Source organism: Antedon bifida, chromosome 7, assembly GCF_963402885.1.
Source record: "Antedon bifida chromosome 7, ecAntBifi1.1, whole genome shotgun sequence".
In the NCBI taxonomy this organism is placed as follows: Eukaryota; Metazoa; Echinodermata; class Crinoidea; order Comatulida; family Antedonidae; genus Antedon; species Antedon bifida.
Window position 1 is genome coordinate 5,592,017 of NC_136232.1, and position 19,990 is coordinate 5,612,006.

Here is a 19,990-nt window from a genome sequence, read left to right on the forward strand (position 1 = left end):
AATAAAACGCTAAAAATTAGGTAATAGCGTAGGTCATCAGTGGCAACTGCTGCCACCACAAATATTAATACTGATAGAAGATTAAATACTACATAAATCAGTGTGTTTATAAACATTACAGTTGTGAAGTTTCGTTCAGCTTCGTTTCTCAGTTGCCTTGCATCTGTCGGCGATTCAACACCTGTTGTCGTTAACTCTGTTCGTGTTTTCGACTGCTCACGTAGCGCAATATAAATTCGTCGATAACAGAATAACATTATAAAAATAGGCAGTACTCCACCTAATATTGACAGTAAAACAGTTGAACCTATCAAAATGCGTCTGTTTTCAACAAAACATTCTCCCATCTCATTTACATCTACAAAAATCGGAACATGAAAAACTGTCAGAAGAGAAAAAACAAATGGAATGCACAGTCGTGGTAGCAATCTCTTCTTCTCAGTACCCCTCGCCCAGAATTTAAGCGGATGGACCACTGCAATGTACCTCTCAATAGATATCAGGGCGAGATTAAATGCTGATGCAAATAAAATGAAGTAAAATACTGTGACCCCTGTTTTGCAAGCGATGCTACTTTTGTTTCCATTTACACACGAAAACACGGCGTAACAAAAGCACCCTAGCATATCTATCACAGCTTGCTGCAACACTAGAGTATAGGCGAAGGATCTTGTATGTATCTTGCAGTTGATAAAAACAATAATCACCGTCAGGTTAGCAAGAACTCCAATGATGGCCAAAATTGTTGCGGCCACAAACAGTATCACAACAATCATCTATAAAATATTTAAACAAACACTATTGTAATTATTTACATTATAATAATATTACACCAAATCTGCCCAGCTATATTTCAAGTAGTTACTTAGTTATTTAATTGTAAATAAAATAACTAAATAAAATAAAACATTAATTTATATAATAAAATAATTTTCTTTAATACTTGCCTTTAACAGTGTTACCCAGAGACTCTATAGATGGCTGAACTTAAGACAAATGAAAGTTATACCTTAATAGGTAATAATAATAGGACTGAAACTGAAAACTATTTTTTAGTTTCCTTAAAAAAAGACAATACGATACTCTTTTTTATGAGAAATACTGACGGCCCACGCAATTAATAGTTTTTATGTGTTTGGCGTAGGCCTATCTGATTGCGGTACTCAACGATACTCAGAATATCATTATCATAATCATTATCAATAAGATAGAAGAAGCTCCTAGCTCTAGAGGAAGGATAACAAGAAATTGAAAAGACCTTTTGGAAGACCGAAGAAAATATGGACACAAATAATACAGGATGACTTAAAAACAATATTAAATTGTGTTTATTAAACGAGTGCTTTTGCATTATTCTGATAACCTCAAACATAGAATATGTTTCTCCATCTACAATACATTTTGGAGTTATGGAGCATATGTTTGCAAACACAAGCAACAAGGATGTTATCACTATTCAACATACGTTGCATGAAACCATAGGTAGATTTTCGCATGTACTCATTAAAGGAAGGAACACCATGTTCAATAAACATTGCACTGGCACTACTACTTCTAGAGACATTAAGTATACGGCGCAGAGCATTATTGTAGCATACATTAAGAGATCTAATATTCTTCATACGATAGTTACACCAAAGGGCTGCACAATACATATTAATACAGTAAGATCTAAAGAGACAACATTTAACATTGGTAGAGCATTTCATAAATTTACGATTGAGTGAGTTGCTTCTAATACACAAAGACCTGTACTGAAGCGTACTGAAACGTACTGAAGTGTGTAAAGCTAGTCTGTCTACTATCAAACTAGTTTGACAAAAACAGTGTAATGTGCCAAAATAGGCGGAGATATGCCTAAACATGGTAATGATATGACATCATCATGTCCATACATGGGCACATCACATTTTTCACATAGAGTTTGATAGTGTAGACAGAGCTTAGAGAAGAATATTATAGAAAACAAGGCCAACAGCCATTAAGTCGCGTACTACAATGCATAGTGATACCGGACCGACAGACAGACCGACAGACCGACAGACCGACAGACCGACAGACCGACAGACCGACCGACAGACAGACCGACAGACCGACAGACAGACCGATCGACATAGTGAACTATTAGAGTCGCGTCCACGCGACTAAAAAGATTTCCGTGATCAAAATACGGTATATAACAATGCAAAAGACTGTTTATATTCAACTTTTTAAAGTTCATATCAATAATATTCGTTTATAACAACAGATTTAACCAATTCATTAGATAATCATTTTTGCAACCAAATAGTACGGTGCACTTTTTCATCAATAATCGAAAGTATAATGTTTCGAACAATCAAAACTATTACGCGTTAGTTTCTATATGACAATGTACAATAACATTTATCGGTCAGTTATAGGTCATCTGTTTATACATTATAATCATTTAGCTAGACAACCCAACATATTAATGGTGGCGATAATAATACAAATGATTAACATTAATTTTCTGTTCAACACAAATGATTAGTTTTAAAGAAATGCTTTTGAAGGAGTACATTTTTTTGCAAAATATACAGATAATAGATTGTACATGACTGTCTTTCACTGCTCGGGTATTCTAAAATTATTATGTTTCTGCTATTGCGGTTTTTTTTCTTCTTCAGTTTACTACACGTTTTTAACAGATATACGCTGTAAGAGTGTTAAAAAAACATTACGTTAAAATACGGAAACTTAAACGATCACCGACTGTATTATGTTCGAAACTGAACTTAGCCAAAGGTCGGTATGAAAATCAACCTGATCTGTGCCTCTATAATACACTTGTACTGGCTATTTTACCGTTACATTGTGCCAAAGTACGAAAGTTTGCGGCTTAAACTTCCACGAGTAATAAATACACTAAACTCTACAATAAACAAACCTACTGTAAGTTGGAATTTAACCATCAAAATGTCTAGAACTGGCTGAATTAAAACATTAAAACATGTTAGAATATAGATTTAAAATATTATTTTTTATGCTAAATAAAATCAACATTTTTTTCGCCAATCACTCTGAAATGTTTTACTTTTCCACTTTTCTATGACAGTGGTAGTCTGTACTGTATAGGTATAGTTTGATTTACGTGTTCCATCCGACGACCCTGACAACGGAAAGCCTTACGGAATCCTTTCTTGTAATCGGTGAATTTGTATGCGTAAACGAACGGATTAGCTACCATATTACATAAAAACAAATGTTTAGAAATCATAGAAATGATCATAGAATGCAAGTTATACCATTCAAAAATTGCTATCAAAAGATGGACTAACATCGATGGAGAAACAAGTATTATGTAAACAAGAGTGTTTATTAACATTGTAGTTGTGAAGTTTCGTTCAGCTTTGTTTCTTAGTTGCGTTGGATCTGCTGGTGATTCAGTACATATCCAAATTCATTTACATCCATAACAAGCGGAGATAAAAGCATGTCAGAAGAGAGGAAACGAATGGAATGCATAGTCGTGGTAGCGACTTGCCCAGTATTTAAATGGATGTACCACTGCAATGTACCTCTCAATAGATATTAGTACGAGATTATGTGACGATGCGAATATGATAAGCGATGGTATTTACATTTACAAATGAAAACACAACATTACAACAGCACCCTAGCATATCTATCACAGCTTGCTGCAACACTAAAGTATAGGCAAAGGATCTTGTATGTATCTTAGCAGTTGATGAAAACTATAATCACCGTCAGATTAACAAGAACTCCAATGATGGCCAAATGTGTCATAGTACACTAGGATTATTGCCTCAATAGTCATATCTGTAAAAGACGGAGAATGTTTTCCTGGTTATAATTCTAGAACAACAAAGTACACTAACGTTGATCCATATAAAACAGTTCAATTCACTAATTTTTCTACGGTACATGAATATTAAACAATTTACAATAGACCACCAGTTTGTCTATTATTTATCAAAGTTACAGTTTTTATGCAAAAGACGATTATAGAAATGATGACAACATATATGGCGATAAAGGGTCGTGTTATTGGGGTTGCTTTTCGACTGAAACGAACCATACGCCATTAATGCAATTTTTTTATAAGAAAATAAGGGTAGAAGAAAATTGTTTTGCGATTTATTTATTTGTTAAATATCAGACAGCTAAATAACCTTAAATTCTAGTTTTTATAGTCACTTATTTCAAATAATCTTACCTTCTCTCTAGTACTCCCAGACTCGTTAAATCACGTTTATCCTGACGTTTGCAAAAGTAAAATGAACAAAATTTGTTTTCATCTTTTATGTTAATAACTGAAACTGCATACTCAAATATATACTTTTAGAATTAGTAGATCTAGTTTCAAAACGATGTAACAAAAACAAAAGTATCAGGAAGAGTTACCTTTTTGTGACAACTACATGGCGCCACCGGCCAACACGCAATGTGTAGTTTGTAATAGTAGGCCTATCTGGCGTACCTGACTCCCGCAGTCATAGTAGTGTGGAACGTTTCTCAGTGTAAACACGTTTATCTATTCCATCGAACTTCAATTATTATATTGAAAAAACAAGACCATATACATGGCTGCATTCGCGTGCTCAAGTTAGTGTTTACCGACCAACCAACCGACCGACCGACCAAAATTGCTGAACATGTTTAAAAATGTTGAAAATGTTTTTATTTTTTAAATTTACACGTGCGTAGCCTGTCAATTTTGACGTGCTCGTATAACGTAATTTCGAGTTGGAAAGTGAATCAAATATGATGACATTATTAAAGAAAGGTTGTACAACAGAAAACGGGCAAAAAGTGTGCGTATAATGTTTAACGTTCAGTGCGCGTGCAAATCTGCGCACTCATTGCAATTTTTAAACGCTATCAAGACAAGGCCATATACAAGTTAGTGTTTACCGACCGACCGACCGACCGACATAGTGAGCTCTAGAGTCGCGTTGCACGATTTAAAAAAAATGGCTTACTATGTCAAAATGTTGACATCAGCAATTCAAATGGAAAATTAAATGATAGCAAAAAGAATAGACTTTCATAGAAAAGATAAATATGTAAAAAGACCTTTTTTAGTTACTAAAGAAACATTTATTTCAATCAAATTTTGTAATTATGGTATTAGGATCAATAATTAAAGATAATGTGCTGAAAAAAAATTGCAAATTTAGTACGTTTTATTGCATTTTGGACAGATAATCATTATAAGCTGAGAGTAGCAAAAGAACTGATAAGTATATTTACGTAATGACAGAGGCTAAAACTATTATTAGTTAGGCTATTATTAGTTTTATATTTAACAGCTAGATAGGAAGCTTTCGACTTCGATCCACGAGACGGACAGATGCCGTATCCGATCGTCGTTCCTGTTTCAAAACCAACCGTCACGGATACTGACAAGATATTGACATTCAATTTCTTTCTTCAAAAATAACATTTAAAATATCTTTGTAAAGTACACACTATTTGATATATATATCTCGTTTAATCTTCATCAAACTTCCGTTACTGTGGTCTGATCTCGACAACAGAACGTCTTACAGAATCCTTTCTTGTAATCGGTGAACTTGTATGCGTAAACGAACGGATTAGCTACCATATTGCATAACAATAAAACGCTAAAAATTACGTAATAGCGTAAATCGTTAGAACGACCTGCTGCAGCTATATGTATTAACATTGATAGAAAATCAAATATTACATAAATAAGAGTGTTTATCAACATTACAGTTGTGAAGTTTCGTTCAGCTTCGTTTCTGAGTTGCTTTGCATCTGTCGGCGATTCTACACCTGATTGCTTTATGCTTCCTTTCGCCGTTAACTCTGTTCGTGTTCTCGACTGTTCACGTAGTGTAACATAAACTCGTCGATAACAGAATAACATGATAAAAATAGGTAGTACTCCACCTAATATTGACATTAAAACACTCGAAGATATCAAAATGCGTCTGTTTTCAACAAAACATTCCCCCATCTCATTTACATCTACAAAAATCGGAACATAACAAACTGTCAGAAGAGAAAAAACAAATGGGATGCACAGTCGTGGCAGCAATCTCTTCTTCTCAGTACCCCTCGCCCAGTATTTAAGTGGATGGACCACTGCAATGTACCTCTCAATAGATATCAAGACGAGATTATATGCTGATGCAAATAAAATAAAGTAAAATACTGTGACACCTGTTTTGCAAGCGATGCTACTTTTGTTTCCATTTACACACGAAAACACAGCGTAACAACAGCACCCTAGCATATCTATAACAGCTTGCTGCAACACTAGAGTATAGGCGAAGGATCTTGTATGTATCTTGCAGTTGATAAAAACAATAATCACCGTCAGGTTAGCAAGAACTCCAACATTACAATTTGTTTTATGTACCCAAAAATCCGGGCGATTTCCGCTAAACGGCACGAAATCACCGAAAAACAACTATTTTTTTTAGGTTTTTTCAATGTAACTTTGTTATTAATTGACCGATTTTTATGGCTGTTTCGACATTGTAATGCCTAATTAAGTACCTACGATGTCATGTTATTTTTAATTTAAAAAAACTTAAAACGTCGTCGGCATTGATTTTTAAAGTTAGACGATTTGAAAATTGCCCTGTGTTAAAGAATAGGCTTGTTTTGCAAATTTGTTGAGATCTTTACAAAAACGTTCATAACGTTTGACCTAGTTATCCAATGGTATTGGCTGTTCCACCATGCAAAAGCTAATCAATCAAGCTTTCTAATGACCTAAAGTAAAATGTGATTGGTTCAGATACTTCGTCGGCACAGCCCCTTTTTTGAAGCAGTGTTTTGGTTTGTCAGTGACCGGGTAGTGTTAAAGGATAGGCGAAAATTTTCGAAGTCGTCCAACCTTTCATAAGCAGTCAGAACGTAACGTTAAAACTAAAATTACAGTTGCTGAAAAACTACTTATCCAAAACGCTTTATTTTTTCACGAAAGTTAAGAGTTATTATCCCTTATTTGTAATATGTAAATGTATTTAAGATAAGGGAACAGGATTTTTTATATAAGTAGTTTTAAAACACTTGGTTTATTTGAAAACCACCAGCGTGGTTTTGCAGTATTGGCGGACTCGTCCATTTTACTAATAGGAAAAGGATTGTAGCACAAAACGTTGAATTTGACCTATATGGTTTCCATTTCTAATGTCAAATTAATATTATATTATTAGTATCTCTATGTAATATATAATATATTCATATTGTACTAGTTAGCATCTACATACCGTTATACTGCACTTTAAATTTGTTTTGGTGATTTTTCAATGAATTGTATACACAGGGAGTTGGTATACCATTGGTTCTACTAAAAGTATTATTACTTTTATTTGTTTGTGCAATATTTGAAGATTGCTACAAAAATAGAAATAATTTAAATATAATATATTTAACAGATTAAGTGTACGCACTATGCCTATGGAACAGATTACCTATCGGGCGTAGTTCAGTATGATATTCTATTATTACCTTCTGTATCAGCCTCCGCCCTTTTGGGCTTTTTTTTCTACACAATACTTATTGTTAATGTACCATAGTTATTTTAAGGGGAGTAGTCTCCTAATAAATAGTTCTTAGCACTCTATCATTGTTCTTTTGTACCTATTGTATTGTTTTGTTTTCTTTTATTAAAAACCTTTGTTAACTGTCTGAAAGTTACCTCCTAGTAAAGTGGAACGACCCAACATGGTTCATTAAACACCACTGTGTTAGGGAGCAGATTGAGATCAACTGATAAGAGCCCGACGCACTAAAATTAAATAGGCCCAAAAAACAAAACAAATTGTAATGATGATGGCCAAAATTGTTGCGGCCACAAACAGTATCACAATCATCTATAAAAGATTTAAACCAACACTATTGTATTCATTTTCATTTGTTTATAATATTACACCAAGGTGAAATCTATCCAGCTCTATTTCAAGTAGTTACTTAATTATTTAATTGTATAATTGTATAAATAATATAACTAAACATAAGTTTATATAATAAAATAATTTTCTTTGATACTTGCCTTACATTTATACCCACAGAATATATAGATGGCTTAGAAGTCTGGACTTAAGACAAATGAAAGATATAACTCATTAGATAATATTAATAGGCCTGAAACTGAAAAAAGGACAATACGATACTTTTTTTCTGAGAAATACTGGCGGCGCACGCAATTAATAGTTTTTATATAACAGTGTGTTTGGCGTATCTGATTGCGGTACTCAATATGGAACAATACTTAGAATATCATTATCGTTATCATTATCAATATCATTAAGATAGAAGAAGACCAAACTGGTACGGTCATCTAATGCGACCCCTAGATAACACACCTGTAAAACTAGCTCTAGAGGAAGGATAACAAGAAATTGAAAAGATCTTTTGGAAGACCGAAGAATATATGGACACAAATAATACAGGATGACTTAAAAACAATATTAAATTGTGTTTATTAAACGAGTGCTTTTGCATTATTCTGATAACCTCAAACGTACTGAAAAGTGTGTAAAGCTAGTCTGTCTACTATCAAACTAGTTTGACAAAAACAGTGTGATGTGCCAAATAGGCGGAGATATGCCTAAACATGGTAATGATATGACATCATCATGTCCATACATTTTCACATAAAATTTGATAGTGTAGACAAAGCTTAGAGAAGAATATTATTTAAAAAAAAGATTTCCGTGATAAAAATACGGTATATAACAAAAGACTGTTTATATTCAACTTTTTAAAGTTCATATCAATAATATTCGTTTATAACAACAGATTTAACCAATTCATTAGATAATCATTTTTGCAACCAAATAGTACGGTGCACTTTTTCATCAATAATCGAAAGTATAATGTTTCAAACAATCAAAACTATTACGCGTTTATCTATATTACGACAACAGTTATTGTTTAGTAATGATTGGTATTAGTTTCTATATTATGACAATGTACGATAACAGTTATCGATCAGTTATCGATCAGTTATCGGTCACGGTAAACGAACGGATTAGCTATCATATTACATAAAAATAAACAAAGAGAAAAATAAACGGAATTAATTCTAGAAACTCTTAATATCAGATATAATATCATCGCCGAAAAAAGAAATATTATATTGTAGTAGTGAAGTTTCGTTCAGTTTGCTTTGCAGCTGGTGATTCAATACCTGGTTTCTTTATCCTCTGTGGCGTCATTAACTTTGCTCGTGTTTTCGACTGTTCACGTAGTGTAACATACACTCTGCGATAACAATACAACATTATAACAATAGGTAGTACTCCACCTGATAATGACGATAAAACACTAGCATATAACTCCATACTTTCGTCTTTAATAGAACAATACCCATTCGAAAAATTATAAACAATCGGAAAATAAAAGCATGAAACAATAGAAGAAACAAATGGAATACATAGTCGTGCCAGTACCTTTTTATTCTTGGTCGTGGTAGCAATCTCTTCTTCTGAGTACCTCTTGCCCAGTATTTAAGTGGGTGAACCACTGCAGTGTACCTCTCAATAGATATCAAGACGAGGTTATGTGACGATGCTAATAAAATGAAGTACTATAGCGTTTTTCCAAATTTGCAACCGATGCTATTTCGTGAACCTAAAAATGAAAACACAAGGTTGCAACTGCAACCTAACACAGCTTGTTGCAACACTAGAGTATAGGCGAAAGATCTTGTATGTATCTTGCAATTGATGAAAACAATAATCACCGTCAGGTTAGCAAGAGTTCCAATGATGGCCAAAATCAATACGATTATGTATAATATCACAATCATCTATAAAAGATTAATGTTGTTTAAAGAACCATTACCTATAAACCCTTGACACAATTATGCTTCAATTTCTGTAATAACCAGCAATAGATCCAATGTAATAATTATTCATAACGTTTATCATTAAAATATTTTGATTAAATATTTGTACTTGTACTTACTATTGTTTGTATGCACTTTGAATTATCTGAATAAATAATTTGAACAATCACCTATTAAACATAAAAATAGCCTTTTCTCGAAACATTAACCTACATGAAGCTACGTTTAGATTGTGTGTAATAAAGTCTACTGCATTTTTTTAAACGCAGCATCGCTGCATCTATCATCAAATGTGGAATACAAAATTACGTTTTTGTTCCCTTTTGTGGCAATTTGCACACGAAATTTAACCAAAATACAATTAAAAGAACTATCTTTTAATTCTATCTTAATCTTTATACATTTAGTCTGTTGGTCGAACAGTTTACAGAAGTTTGAACTTACAAATAAATGAAAAGTTGTGTATATACCGGAGCTTACGAGATAATAACTGTTACTGAAACCATACTTTCAAAATTTAGTAAGTTTTAAAAGGCATTCTGACAAAATTAAGAAGATACTTCATCATGACAAAAAAATGACAGTCAAATTACAAAATAAAAATCAATCACCGTTCATGAATTTTAGTACGTAAGCGAGTAACAATGTTCAATGTGTTTTTTAAATAAATACAGTATTATTATTATTTTTTTTATTATTTATTATTAAAACATATTTAGGCAGGATAACATAGTTCAGAAAAGAAAAGATCACAACATTTCTGTTTTTCAATATGGTCCTGCAAAAGTATATTGCTATTAACCACCTGTTTACACAAGTAATGCAGATACTGGTTTGTTAGATATTACACTAATACGACTACTACAACTTTTTTGTATTTATCATAAGTTGACATTGTATTATCTATTCGATCCCGACAACAAAATGTCTTGAGGAATCCTTGTTTGTAAACGGTGAATTTGTACTATGCGTAAATGAAAGGGTTAGCTACCATATTGCATAAGAATAAAGCATTAGAAGCTATTATGTAATAGCGTAAATCGCCACCGACGATCGTTGCAGTTAGAAATAATAACATCGACAGAGAACCAAACACTGTATAAACAACAGTGTTTATTAACATTGTAGTTGTGAAGTTTCGTTCAGCTTCGTTTCTCAGTTGCTTTGGATCTGGTGATTCAACACCTTGTGGCGTCGTTAACTCTGCTCGTGTTTTGGACTGTTCACATAGTGTAATATAAACTCGGCGATAACAGTAAAACATGATAGCAATAGGTAGTACTGTATCTAATAATGATGTTAAAACACCTACACTAATCATAATGCTTCTGTCTTCAATCAAGCACCATCCCATCTTATTTACATCCAACAAAATCGGAAAATAAAAGACTGTCAGGATAGACGCAACAAATGGAATGCAAAGTCTTGGTAGCATTTTTTTAGTACGTGTACCTCTTGTCCTGTATTCAAGTGGATGGACCACTGCAGTGTACCTCTCACTAGATATCAAGACGAGATTATGAGATTATGTGATGATGCAAATAAAATGAAGTAAAAGGCCATGATACCTGTTTTGCAAGCGATGCTACTTTCATCATTTATCAACAAAAACAGAATACAAAAACTGCACCCTAGCATATCTACCACAGCTTGCTGCAACACTAGAGTATAGGCGAAGGATCTTGTATGTATCTTGCAGTTGATGAAAACTATAATCACCGTCAGGTTAGCAAGAACTCCAATGATGGACAAAGGTGTCGTAATAAAAGCTGCAACTAGATTTAGGCCTACTGTCTCATTTGTCATCTGTAAAAGACGAGGAAAACTCTCTGGATTATAATTTTAGAATAGTGTAAATACGAAAACATATTTTATCAATATAAACACCACATACTTCTACAGCAGTAAAGTGAATTTGAAGTCTATTATTTTATCAAAGATCCAGTTTTGATATGCAAATAATGTTTTAAAAAAACAATTACTATAGGAAGAGTTGTCGACAGTGATGAATAAAAACATACATTAATTTGGGATATATTTTTGACATAAACAGCCATCAGCTTTAATGAAAAATGTAAACGAAAATAAATAAATGTGTAGAAGAAATCGTGTTGTGTTTGATATTTGCTTAATGTCACACGAAAAAATAATTTAAAATATATACTTCAATAGTTAAAATTTAATTTTGTATATCTTAAAATAATTTTAATAATTTCAGCTTCTCTAAAACTTACCTTCAGACTCGTTATCCCTCGATTTTCCACTTCTAAACAAATCATAAATTATTTATATAACGTAAGAGACAACTGAAACTGTACTGTACACTAAAAACTATACTTTCAAAATCAGTAGCTCTAGTTTTAAAAGAAGATGTACTTAACAAAAATTAAACTTTCAGGAATATATACGATATTTTCTTATGACAAATACATACCGGCTAACACGCAATGGTTTGTATCCTTTTATTCGCGGAACGAGGAAATTGGAAACTGCTTCCTTAAAGCTATTTTTAAAAGGCCTATCAACCACTTCAGTTTTTCTTTACATGTTAAAACTGTATTTCCTTGTAATTATTGGTTTTATAGTATCGGAACTACTACTGACTCCAGGACTACTAACCTCCTTCAAGAAACTTAGCGTGTCTAACATTGTTCAACACTATTAATAGTATTTTCTTTTTTGATGATGATCCAATAAGAATAACATTGTAGAAGAAATCGTGTTGTGTTTTATATTTGCTTAATGTCACACGAAAAATAATCTCAAATAGTTAAAATTTATCTTTTTTTATACTAAAATAATTTTAATAATCTTCTCTAATACTTACCTTCAGACTCGTTAACTAAAGTTAGACTTCTAAACAAATTATAAATTATTTATATGACGTAAGATAACAACTGAAACTGCACTGTACACTAAAAACTATACTTTCAAAATCAGTAATTCTAGTTTAAAAAAAGATGTACTTAACAAAAATTAAACTTTCAGGAGGATATACGATACTTTCTCATGACACATTCATACCAACTAACACGCAATGTTTTTTTTTTTAAATTGTGTGTATCTGGGAGCGCGTAACTGATGCGCGGAACATCTCTCAGGTCCGTTGCGTTTTAGGTTTTATTTTATATTACTGAAGTGTTAACGATCTAACCTTCGATTTAAACTACTTCTATGATAAAACAAAAAATACAAATATTTTGATAAAACCACCTTATGTTAGCGTCATCTCGGTAACACCAATACTACTTGACATGTGCTGATTATGGAACTTTCTCCAAGCAGCATTGACCTAAGAATAAAATGTAATGTCAATTCATTAGGAATAAATGTTGAAAATGCAGCAAGACCATCGACCAACCGACCGACATAGTGAGCTGAGAGCACGCGACCAAAAACGATCGACGATTTTAAACCATTCAAAGACAACATTATAGCAATAAAATAGAAATTAAAGGAACTTTCTTTTCATTAAATTTAAATTTTTAATGAAGTTATTCTGCATGGATATTTACCTCTTTGCTAAGAAAACACTGTGTAAACCATATGAGAAAACCTTGTAAAGACGTTGATATAACAAACAGATATTGTAAAATGATGTTGTCATCAAACAGAGTCAAAATACCAAAAACCCACGTCAGTCCAACAACGGGGCTTAGAAGAAGAATTCTGTAAAAAAGGTTCCTACGAAAAAAAAACCAGATTACTCAACTTAACGTTATAAACTAAAGAATAGTTCAGGCCTATGGCTACTTTTGAAATATAGGTCATATAATAACAATTATTAATAGTCCCGAAACAAGAGATTTAGTACTTGAGAAGTCTATACAAGGAGCTAAAGTCAATTTTGAAAATAATAATGAAGTAATAATTATGTATGTTACCGAATAGTAGTTAAGCTCACCGAATATTCTTAAGGTTACTTTTATTCTCATCAGATTGGTGAGGCATACGAGCTTTTGTGAACGCCACATACCCAATTATACTCAGTTGGAAAGAAACAACCTAGATTCAAATTAAGAAAACAGTTTTGTTGATCATTTTATAGTGGCGATCATTTTATAGTAATAATATTTTCTTCATTTTTTAACAGTAACAATGCCATACTAACCACTATTGATATGATAACAGGGACAATGAATGTCCACGTGACCCCAGTGTCAATATTTAACCAGCAACTACAATAAATAAAGTACGTTTTAATATTAGGTTAAAATATTCAAATGTTGTTGTTTTGAGTTTATTTTGTACTCTGTCTCTAAATGAGCAACGAATAAGCCTACATTTCGTCATAATTGTATTTAATAAGAAGGATTTCATAGCATAGAATATAAACAAACGATGCATTTTGACAAAAAGGGCCAAGGTGTAAATATAAGAGAACAAGTCCATATCTTACTATAATGTTGATTATAACACTGATCTTCAGAATATGGTAAATTGATACAAACGCCAATGTGTTCATAAATGCTAAAAAGCTTTATTATTTTACCTCTTAGACGCGTAGTTCTCTCTCGTCACAGAGACTGTAACAGCGACTACTAGAAGAGGAAATATCCACCCAAATAATCTACAAAATCGAAACCTTTTCTCTGAATCATGGAATACATATTGGATCGACATGTACATGTCAGAAGAGAGAATAGTCATCCAGGTGAATGCAACAATTAAACAGTAATGGAGGCAAGAGGCGACGATGGAACAGGCGATCTGAAGAAGAGCAAAACGCATTGATAGGTAAATAAACACATAATAGAAAAAGGTAAATAAATAAGAATTGCTAATTTAAAAAAATCTTAGACTTAGACTATTTAAACCGATCTAGACGATTAGTTTCGTAGTATATTTAACTTAAAATAGCAGCAGTAATACTGATAATAACTTAAAATATTCTTTCCAGTTCTAAGGTCTGGGGTTCAGTCCTGAACTAGTGCCAGGGTTGTGACTCTTTCAACTCCACGCCCTAAGCCTCAAATGAGACTTAGTTTATAAGCATGATAAAGTATTAAATATATTTATCCATCCTGTAATTGGCGAGTCACTCGCTGTTGGATGCGTATGAAATTTAAAAACAAATATGTTTACCTTATTTTCAATTTCAAAGACAATGGCAGTAAATAAACAGTTCGACAAAAACAGAGACGCAACCAGATGACCCAGTATGCTGTAACGAAGTGATCTTCTTAAGTCGCTACAAAGAAATATTAGTGTTTGTATAATACACTGACACAACTGAACGAGTTGTTTGCAACGTTTTGTACGTAACGGGTTGTACGTAAAAGTGTGTACGTAAACTTTTTAAGCAAATATTTTTTAAACGCAAACTTTTTCCACTTTTGTACGTAAACTTCTTACGTATTATTTTTCAAACTTAAACTAATCTACGTAACATGTGTTACGTAACATTTTTTACGCGAATAAAAATAATTCATCAAAACCTTAAACATGTGATGGTTCCAAAAGTCAACAGTAGAAATATACTTGAAGAGAACAAGCCTATATACGTGATCACATGAAGACCGACGTCATCAGTTATTATCTCCTCCTAAAAAAATGTCAAATAAATTAAATGTCTTGTTAACAACATCGTCTAAAGTATTTTATGCTTTATTTCTTTGTGTATAGTCGTGATTTGTTAAGTTTAGACTCACATATGTTGTTAATTATGTTTCTGATGAAACACTTTTGAACATGTATTACAGTATTTTGGTCACTGACAGTTTGCGATGAGAGATCAAATTTCAATGATCAGTACTAAGTAATATAAAATGAAGAAGTATAACAAGTATAAGATAATCAACCTACCTCTTTAGTTCTCATAAGGACAGCAAATGTTGTTAAGTGGTCACACGAACATGTTACTCCTTCTGTATGGAAATCTTTAGATATTGTAACACAGCCTTTGGTTGACCATTCCCTGAAATTATTATATGTATTGAGCTTACGACGTGTAATAATCGATAATCAATAATTATCGATTATTATTAATAATAATCGATAATTATTAATAATAATTGATAATTATTAATAGTAATTGATAATTAGTAATAATAATCGATAATTATAAATAATAATCGATAATTATTAATAATCGATAATTATTAATAATCGATAATTATTAATAATCGATAATTACTAATAATCGATAATTATTAATAACGATAGAACATTGTTAGATAATAATCCAGGGAAGGGGAACTTTTATTTTTATTATTTATTTATTTTTGCTGTTTTATTTCAAATTGTTCAACTATCTACTATTGTTCAAAAAGCACACGATAGAGATGTAAGACTTACCAAGGGTTTATTTCTTCGTTGATAAACGAGCAGACAGGTTCTACTGTTGTTATATTTTCATCATTATTAATCTATTGTGTTGAATAAATAGAGCTTAGATTAAAAAAAGGCCAATCTAAAGTCAATTTGTTAAAGATGTATATGAAATTGTAAGTTCTTTAAACTATTGATTGATGTTTACCCGTCATAACCTCACTATTGCAATAATCGTATTAATAAGTACAAGTTACCTGTGTAGGTGGGTATATTATTGTTGTTTTTACTTTTGAAATAATGTTACCATTAGCATCGTAGTACACTACAGAGACTAAATCGCTTGCAACAGACGTATCCTCATCGGAAAACCTGTGAAGTTTGAGAGAAATTAAAGTCAATATAAAACTGAAAAACATATCTAGGTGTGGAAGTGAAGTCTGAATATTTTGCATAAAGTAAGATCCGATCACCGTATGCAGTAGCCACAACCAGCACCAAAACCATCACCACAGCCACAACCATAACCAGCACCACCACAACCAAAACCATAACCAGCACCAACACCAACACCAACACCACCACCAAGGTTTCTTAAACTGCAATAGACCACCATTTATTTTGATGCAATGTTACTTACGTCAAAAGTGGCAGGACGTATTCCAATTCCATCACAGACACAATAACACTACCTGATCCTGCGCAAAAATATATTGAACACAATAAGTAATAGATAGATGGTAATAGAATAGTGAAATAGTTTAGGTCCTCATTTTCAACTATATCCCTAAAGCAAACATTTAAAACTAGGCTCCTTGCTTCTTAAAAGCTTCACTTACGAACAAACTGTAAATACGCAAGTAGGCCTATTCCTACAAAAAGTTTAGCTATATAACATTACCGCTTGTATCGCTGTCTGTTTGTAAAGAAAACGAAATGCTGTCCGGATCAGTTGTTATATATGTCAGGTTAATATCAGATGATGATGATTTGATAAGCAAACCCTCTAAAAAAAGTATACAGTTTTGCAAAACTATTAGCATTACGTGACAAAGTTGATGTAGTAAATAAATGAATACATTTAATAAATAAACAAATGAACTTATGTTCCTATAAACAGCGGAATATGATACGAAGACAACTTTTTTTTCATTTCATAGAGCAACTTGCCAATTAGCATATGGCTAAACTATTAATGTATCGTGCTTACAAACTAAGTCTATTTTGAGGCATAAGGAGTGGAGTTTAAAGAGTCGTGCAATAGCTAAGGATTGAACTCTGGACATTGGGATTGGAAGGCAAGCACATTAACCACCAAGCTAGCTCCACTATTATAAACATCTAAAACACTAAATTTAAAATGGTTTACCTCCTGTGTCCGTTGTAAAGTACTTCATTTCGTCATCTTCGAGTTGTTGAAGTTCTTCTAATTGCTGGGAATTTAAATCGTCAAGAAGTTGCACCAAATCTATGGAAATTCAATTTTGTTAACATCTGATCGTTCGAGGATCTTTTAAACTCATTTACAAGTGTAGAATCCTACTATGAAGCAAGGCAATCTATCAACATGATGCAAGCTCCGGAGAAAAGAGTTTTTTCTGTCTGCCACGAAATACCAACAGTACTGTTACTGTCGCAGCCAGATATAAGATCAAACGACTGTTACGAGTTCCTATCCTTTCAGGGCCAGCTCAGCGTGATTCCCTTGATAAAGCAATCCTCTTTTGTAACAAGCATGCATCCAATTCAATCATGCAACAAATAATAATCATAGTGATCACATCAGAATAGACTTACCAAGTTCATTCGGTGTTGATTGGGTCTGCTGACTGATGGACCAATGTTTTGATACGTAATCATCTTCGAAACAAAACCAAAAAAATAATTACTATGTTAAATAAAAATGGCATATTTAAACAAATTAAATTGGTATAATGTGTAAAAATGTAAATAAAATAGTAATTTTAAAAATATTCTGGTACTGAAAACATTCACAAAATGTGTAGTCTATACTTACTCAAAGAAACATAGTAGATATACGTGACGTGCCCATATATGGATGATAATGACATATCACTACTATATTTGGGCATATCACTACTATATTTGGGCATATCATCACTATATTTGGGCACATCACATTTGTTGTCAAACTAGTTTGATAGTGTAGATAGAGAACCATACCTCTTGATTCATTCACACACACTACGCTTGCAATCCCTCCATCACAAATAAATTCTCTGTTAAATCCGGTATGCATACACTCGCTAAGTGTTTTTGGGTTTCCTGCAACACCACACGACATGAATTCAACCAGCGGTTGAAGCTCATTATAAGGCGCGAACTGTTTTGAATCACGGGTATGTGATACAATATCTTTGAATCCGGCTTGGTAACAAGCGACTATAGCGTCCACCGATCCCCACTTTTTGCCGCATAAAGACCTCCATTTTCCGTCATAAAATAGCTCCACACGTCCTTCATTTGGTACCTTTCCATTAATCAATCTGATATCTGAGAAAAATGTGTACAAAATGGTTTTCTGAGCTTATAAAGGTTGTTTCTGACTGTAGGACGCAACGCAAAGACGTACGAGCAATGCAAGGAATCTGACCAATCACAAGCGATGGACTATTCGAACTGTTGCTTGTCATTGGGCAACTAGCTTGCGATGCTCTTACGACCTGGGAAGCAATAAATAAAATCTTCTAACAATTACAGTGTTAGTTCGCTTTTGACATTCCTTGATATTTCGTTACTTTGCAGCATTTTTTTATGACGGCATTTTTTGTTTTTTGTACAGTAGATAAAATATAAGATAATTGAATAAACTATAATTTTATTTATATAATAATTATTATTTCTCTATTTACCTAAAATAGAATTACTACAGTTCACACCATCCGCTAATCCATCCAAAAGACAACTATCGCTTATATTTCCCCAGCCGTTGTTTTCGCATTTCAATACATTGCTTTCATATCCTAAACACATTACATTGTCTAACCCAAACGTGGTGTTAGTGATGTATTCCGACTCGTAGCGGATGTAATCAAAACAGACTCGGTACCCGAGTGAGAGGCACACAACTGCGCATGCTCTGAATCGAAATTTATCATCACCATTACTGAATGAATTTATTAGACCATAGCTTCCATTAAAATATACTTGGATATAACCTTCATTCGGGGCGGATCCACCTGAAACAATCATATCTGAAATATAAATTAGAAAAGTCGGAAAAAAATACGAACAACGATGAATATATTATGCCTAAGGCCGCCATCATAATTATGTAACAATGACATAAAGTTAGAAAATGCCATTACTTAATGTAATGAATCTAGGTTTATGCTTAAATCATATTTGTATTCAAAATGCTGATGTTAATTGCCTAACTGGTTAAAAAGAAGATATCTCTTGCCGTTTCGTGGTCTTCAGAACACACAATTCTATTATCCTTACCAAATATGGTAAGGGCATGCAAAGAGAGTCGGTACTGAGCGTTATGAAATCCTTTATTCAGAAATGATTCGTATTACGGTATCCAATACAACACGAAGTTACTAGACTGTTTTGTACATCATACATACCTCCATCTTTGGGTTCGATGGCTCCACTATGAACACAAACATCTATAAAAGATTTAAATTACCGATTTTTTAATTTATCTTTTGTAATTTTAAAATTACTGTTTACAAAAAAAAACCAATATTGACATTCAATTTCAGAATTGATTTTCCTGTATCATAATTTACAATGGTTAATTTATACAACAAAAAACACGTTTTCAAACAATTACAACTAGGCTAAATATAAAATGCATAGGATCTACTTACATATAAAAAGTAGAATAATATATTTCTTCATGTTCAACCTAAAATCTGCAAAACAATGAAATATATT

At 32.7% G+C, this 19,990-nt stretch overlaps 1 protein-coding gene across 1 annotated transcript; it reads right to left on the bottom strand.

Annotated features, from left to right (window-relative positions):
- Nucleotides 1-13,028: 13,028 nt before the first annotated feature.
- Nucleotides 13,029-19,954, bottom strand: LOC144848391 (uncharacterized). The gene is made up of 19 exons (XM_078705117.1): nt 19,924-19,954; nt 19,678-19,719; nt 18,958-19,299; nt 18,269-18,598; nt 17,882-17,944; nt 17,454-17,552; nt 16,986-17,090; nt 16,725-16,782; nt 16,558-16,683; nt 16,342-16,456; nt 16,112-16,182; nt 15,620-15,731; nt 15,253-15,359; nt 14,900-15,005; nt 14,307-14,524; nt 13,926-13,992; nt 13,719-13,819; nt 13,330-13,498; nt 13,029-13,106 (listed from the first exon to the last, which is right to left on the bottom strand). Exons 1-19 carry the CDS (start codon nt 19,952-19,954, stop codon nt 13,029-13,031), a joined length of 2,340 nt encoding a protein of 779 aa, XP_078561243.1.
- Nucleotides 19,955-19,990: the final 36 nt, after the last annotated feature.

What these genes read in the sequence shown, in the direction of transcription:
- LOC144848391 (XM_078705117.1), bottom strand. Translation starts at nt 19,954, where the DNA reads ATGAAGAAATATATTATTCTACTTTTTATAT. An exon ending in CTTTACAACGGACACAGGAG is followed by an intron (nt 17,091 to 17,453) that starts GTAAACCATTTT and finishes TACTTTTTTTAG; the next exon opens with AGGGTTTGCTTATCAAATCA. An exon ending in TAATATACCCACCTACACAG is followed by an intron (nt 16,183 to 16,341) that starts GTAACTTGTACT and finishes TCAACACAATAG; the next exon opens with ATTAATAATGATGAAAATAT.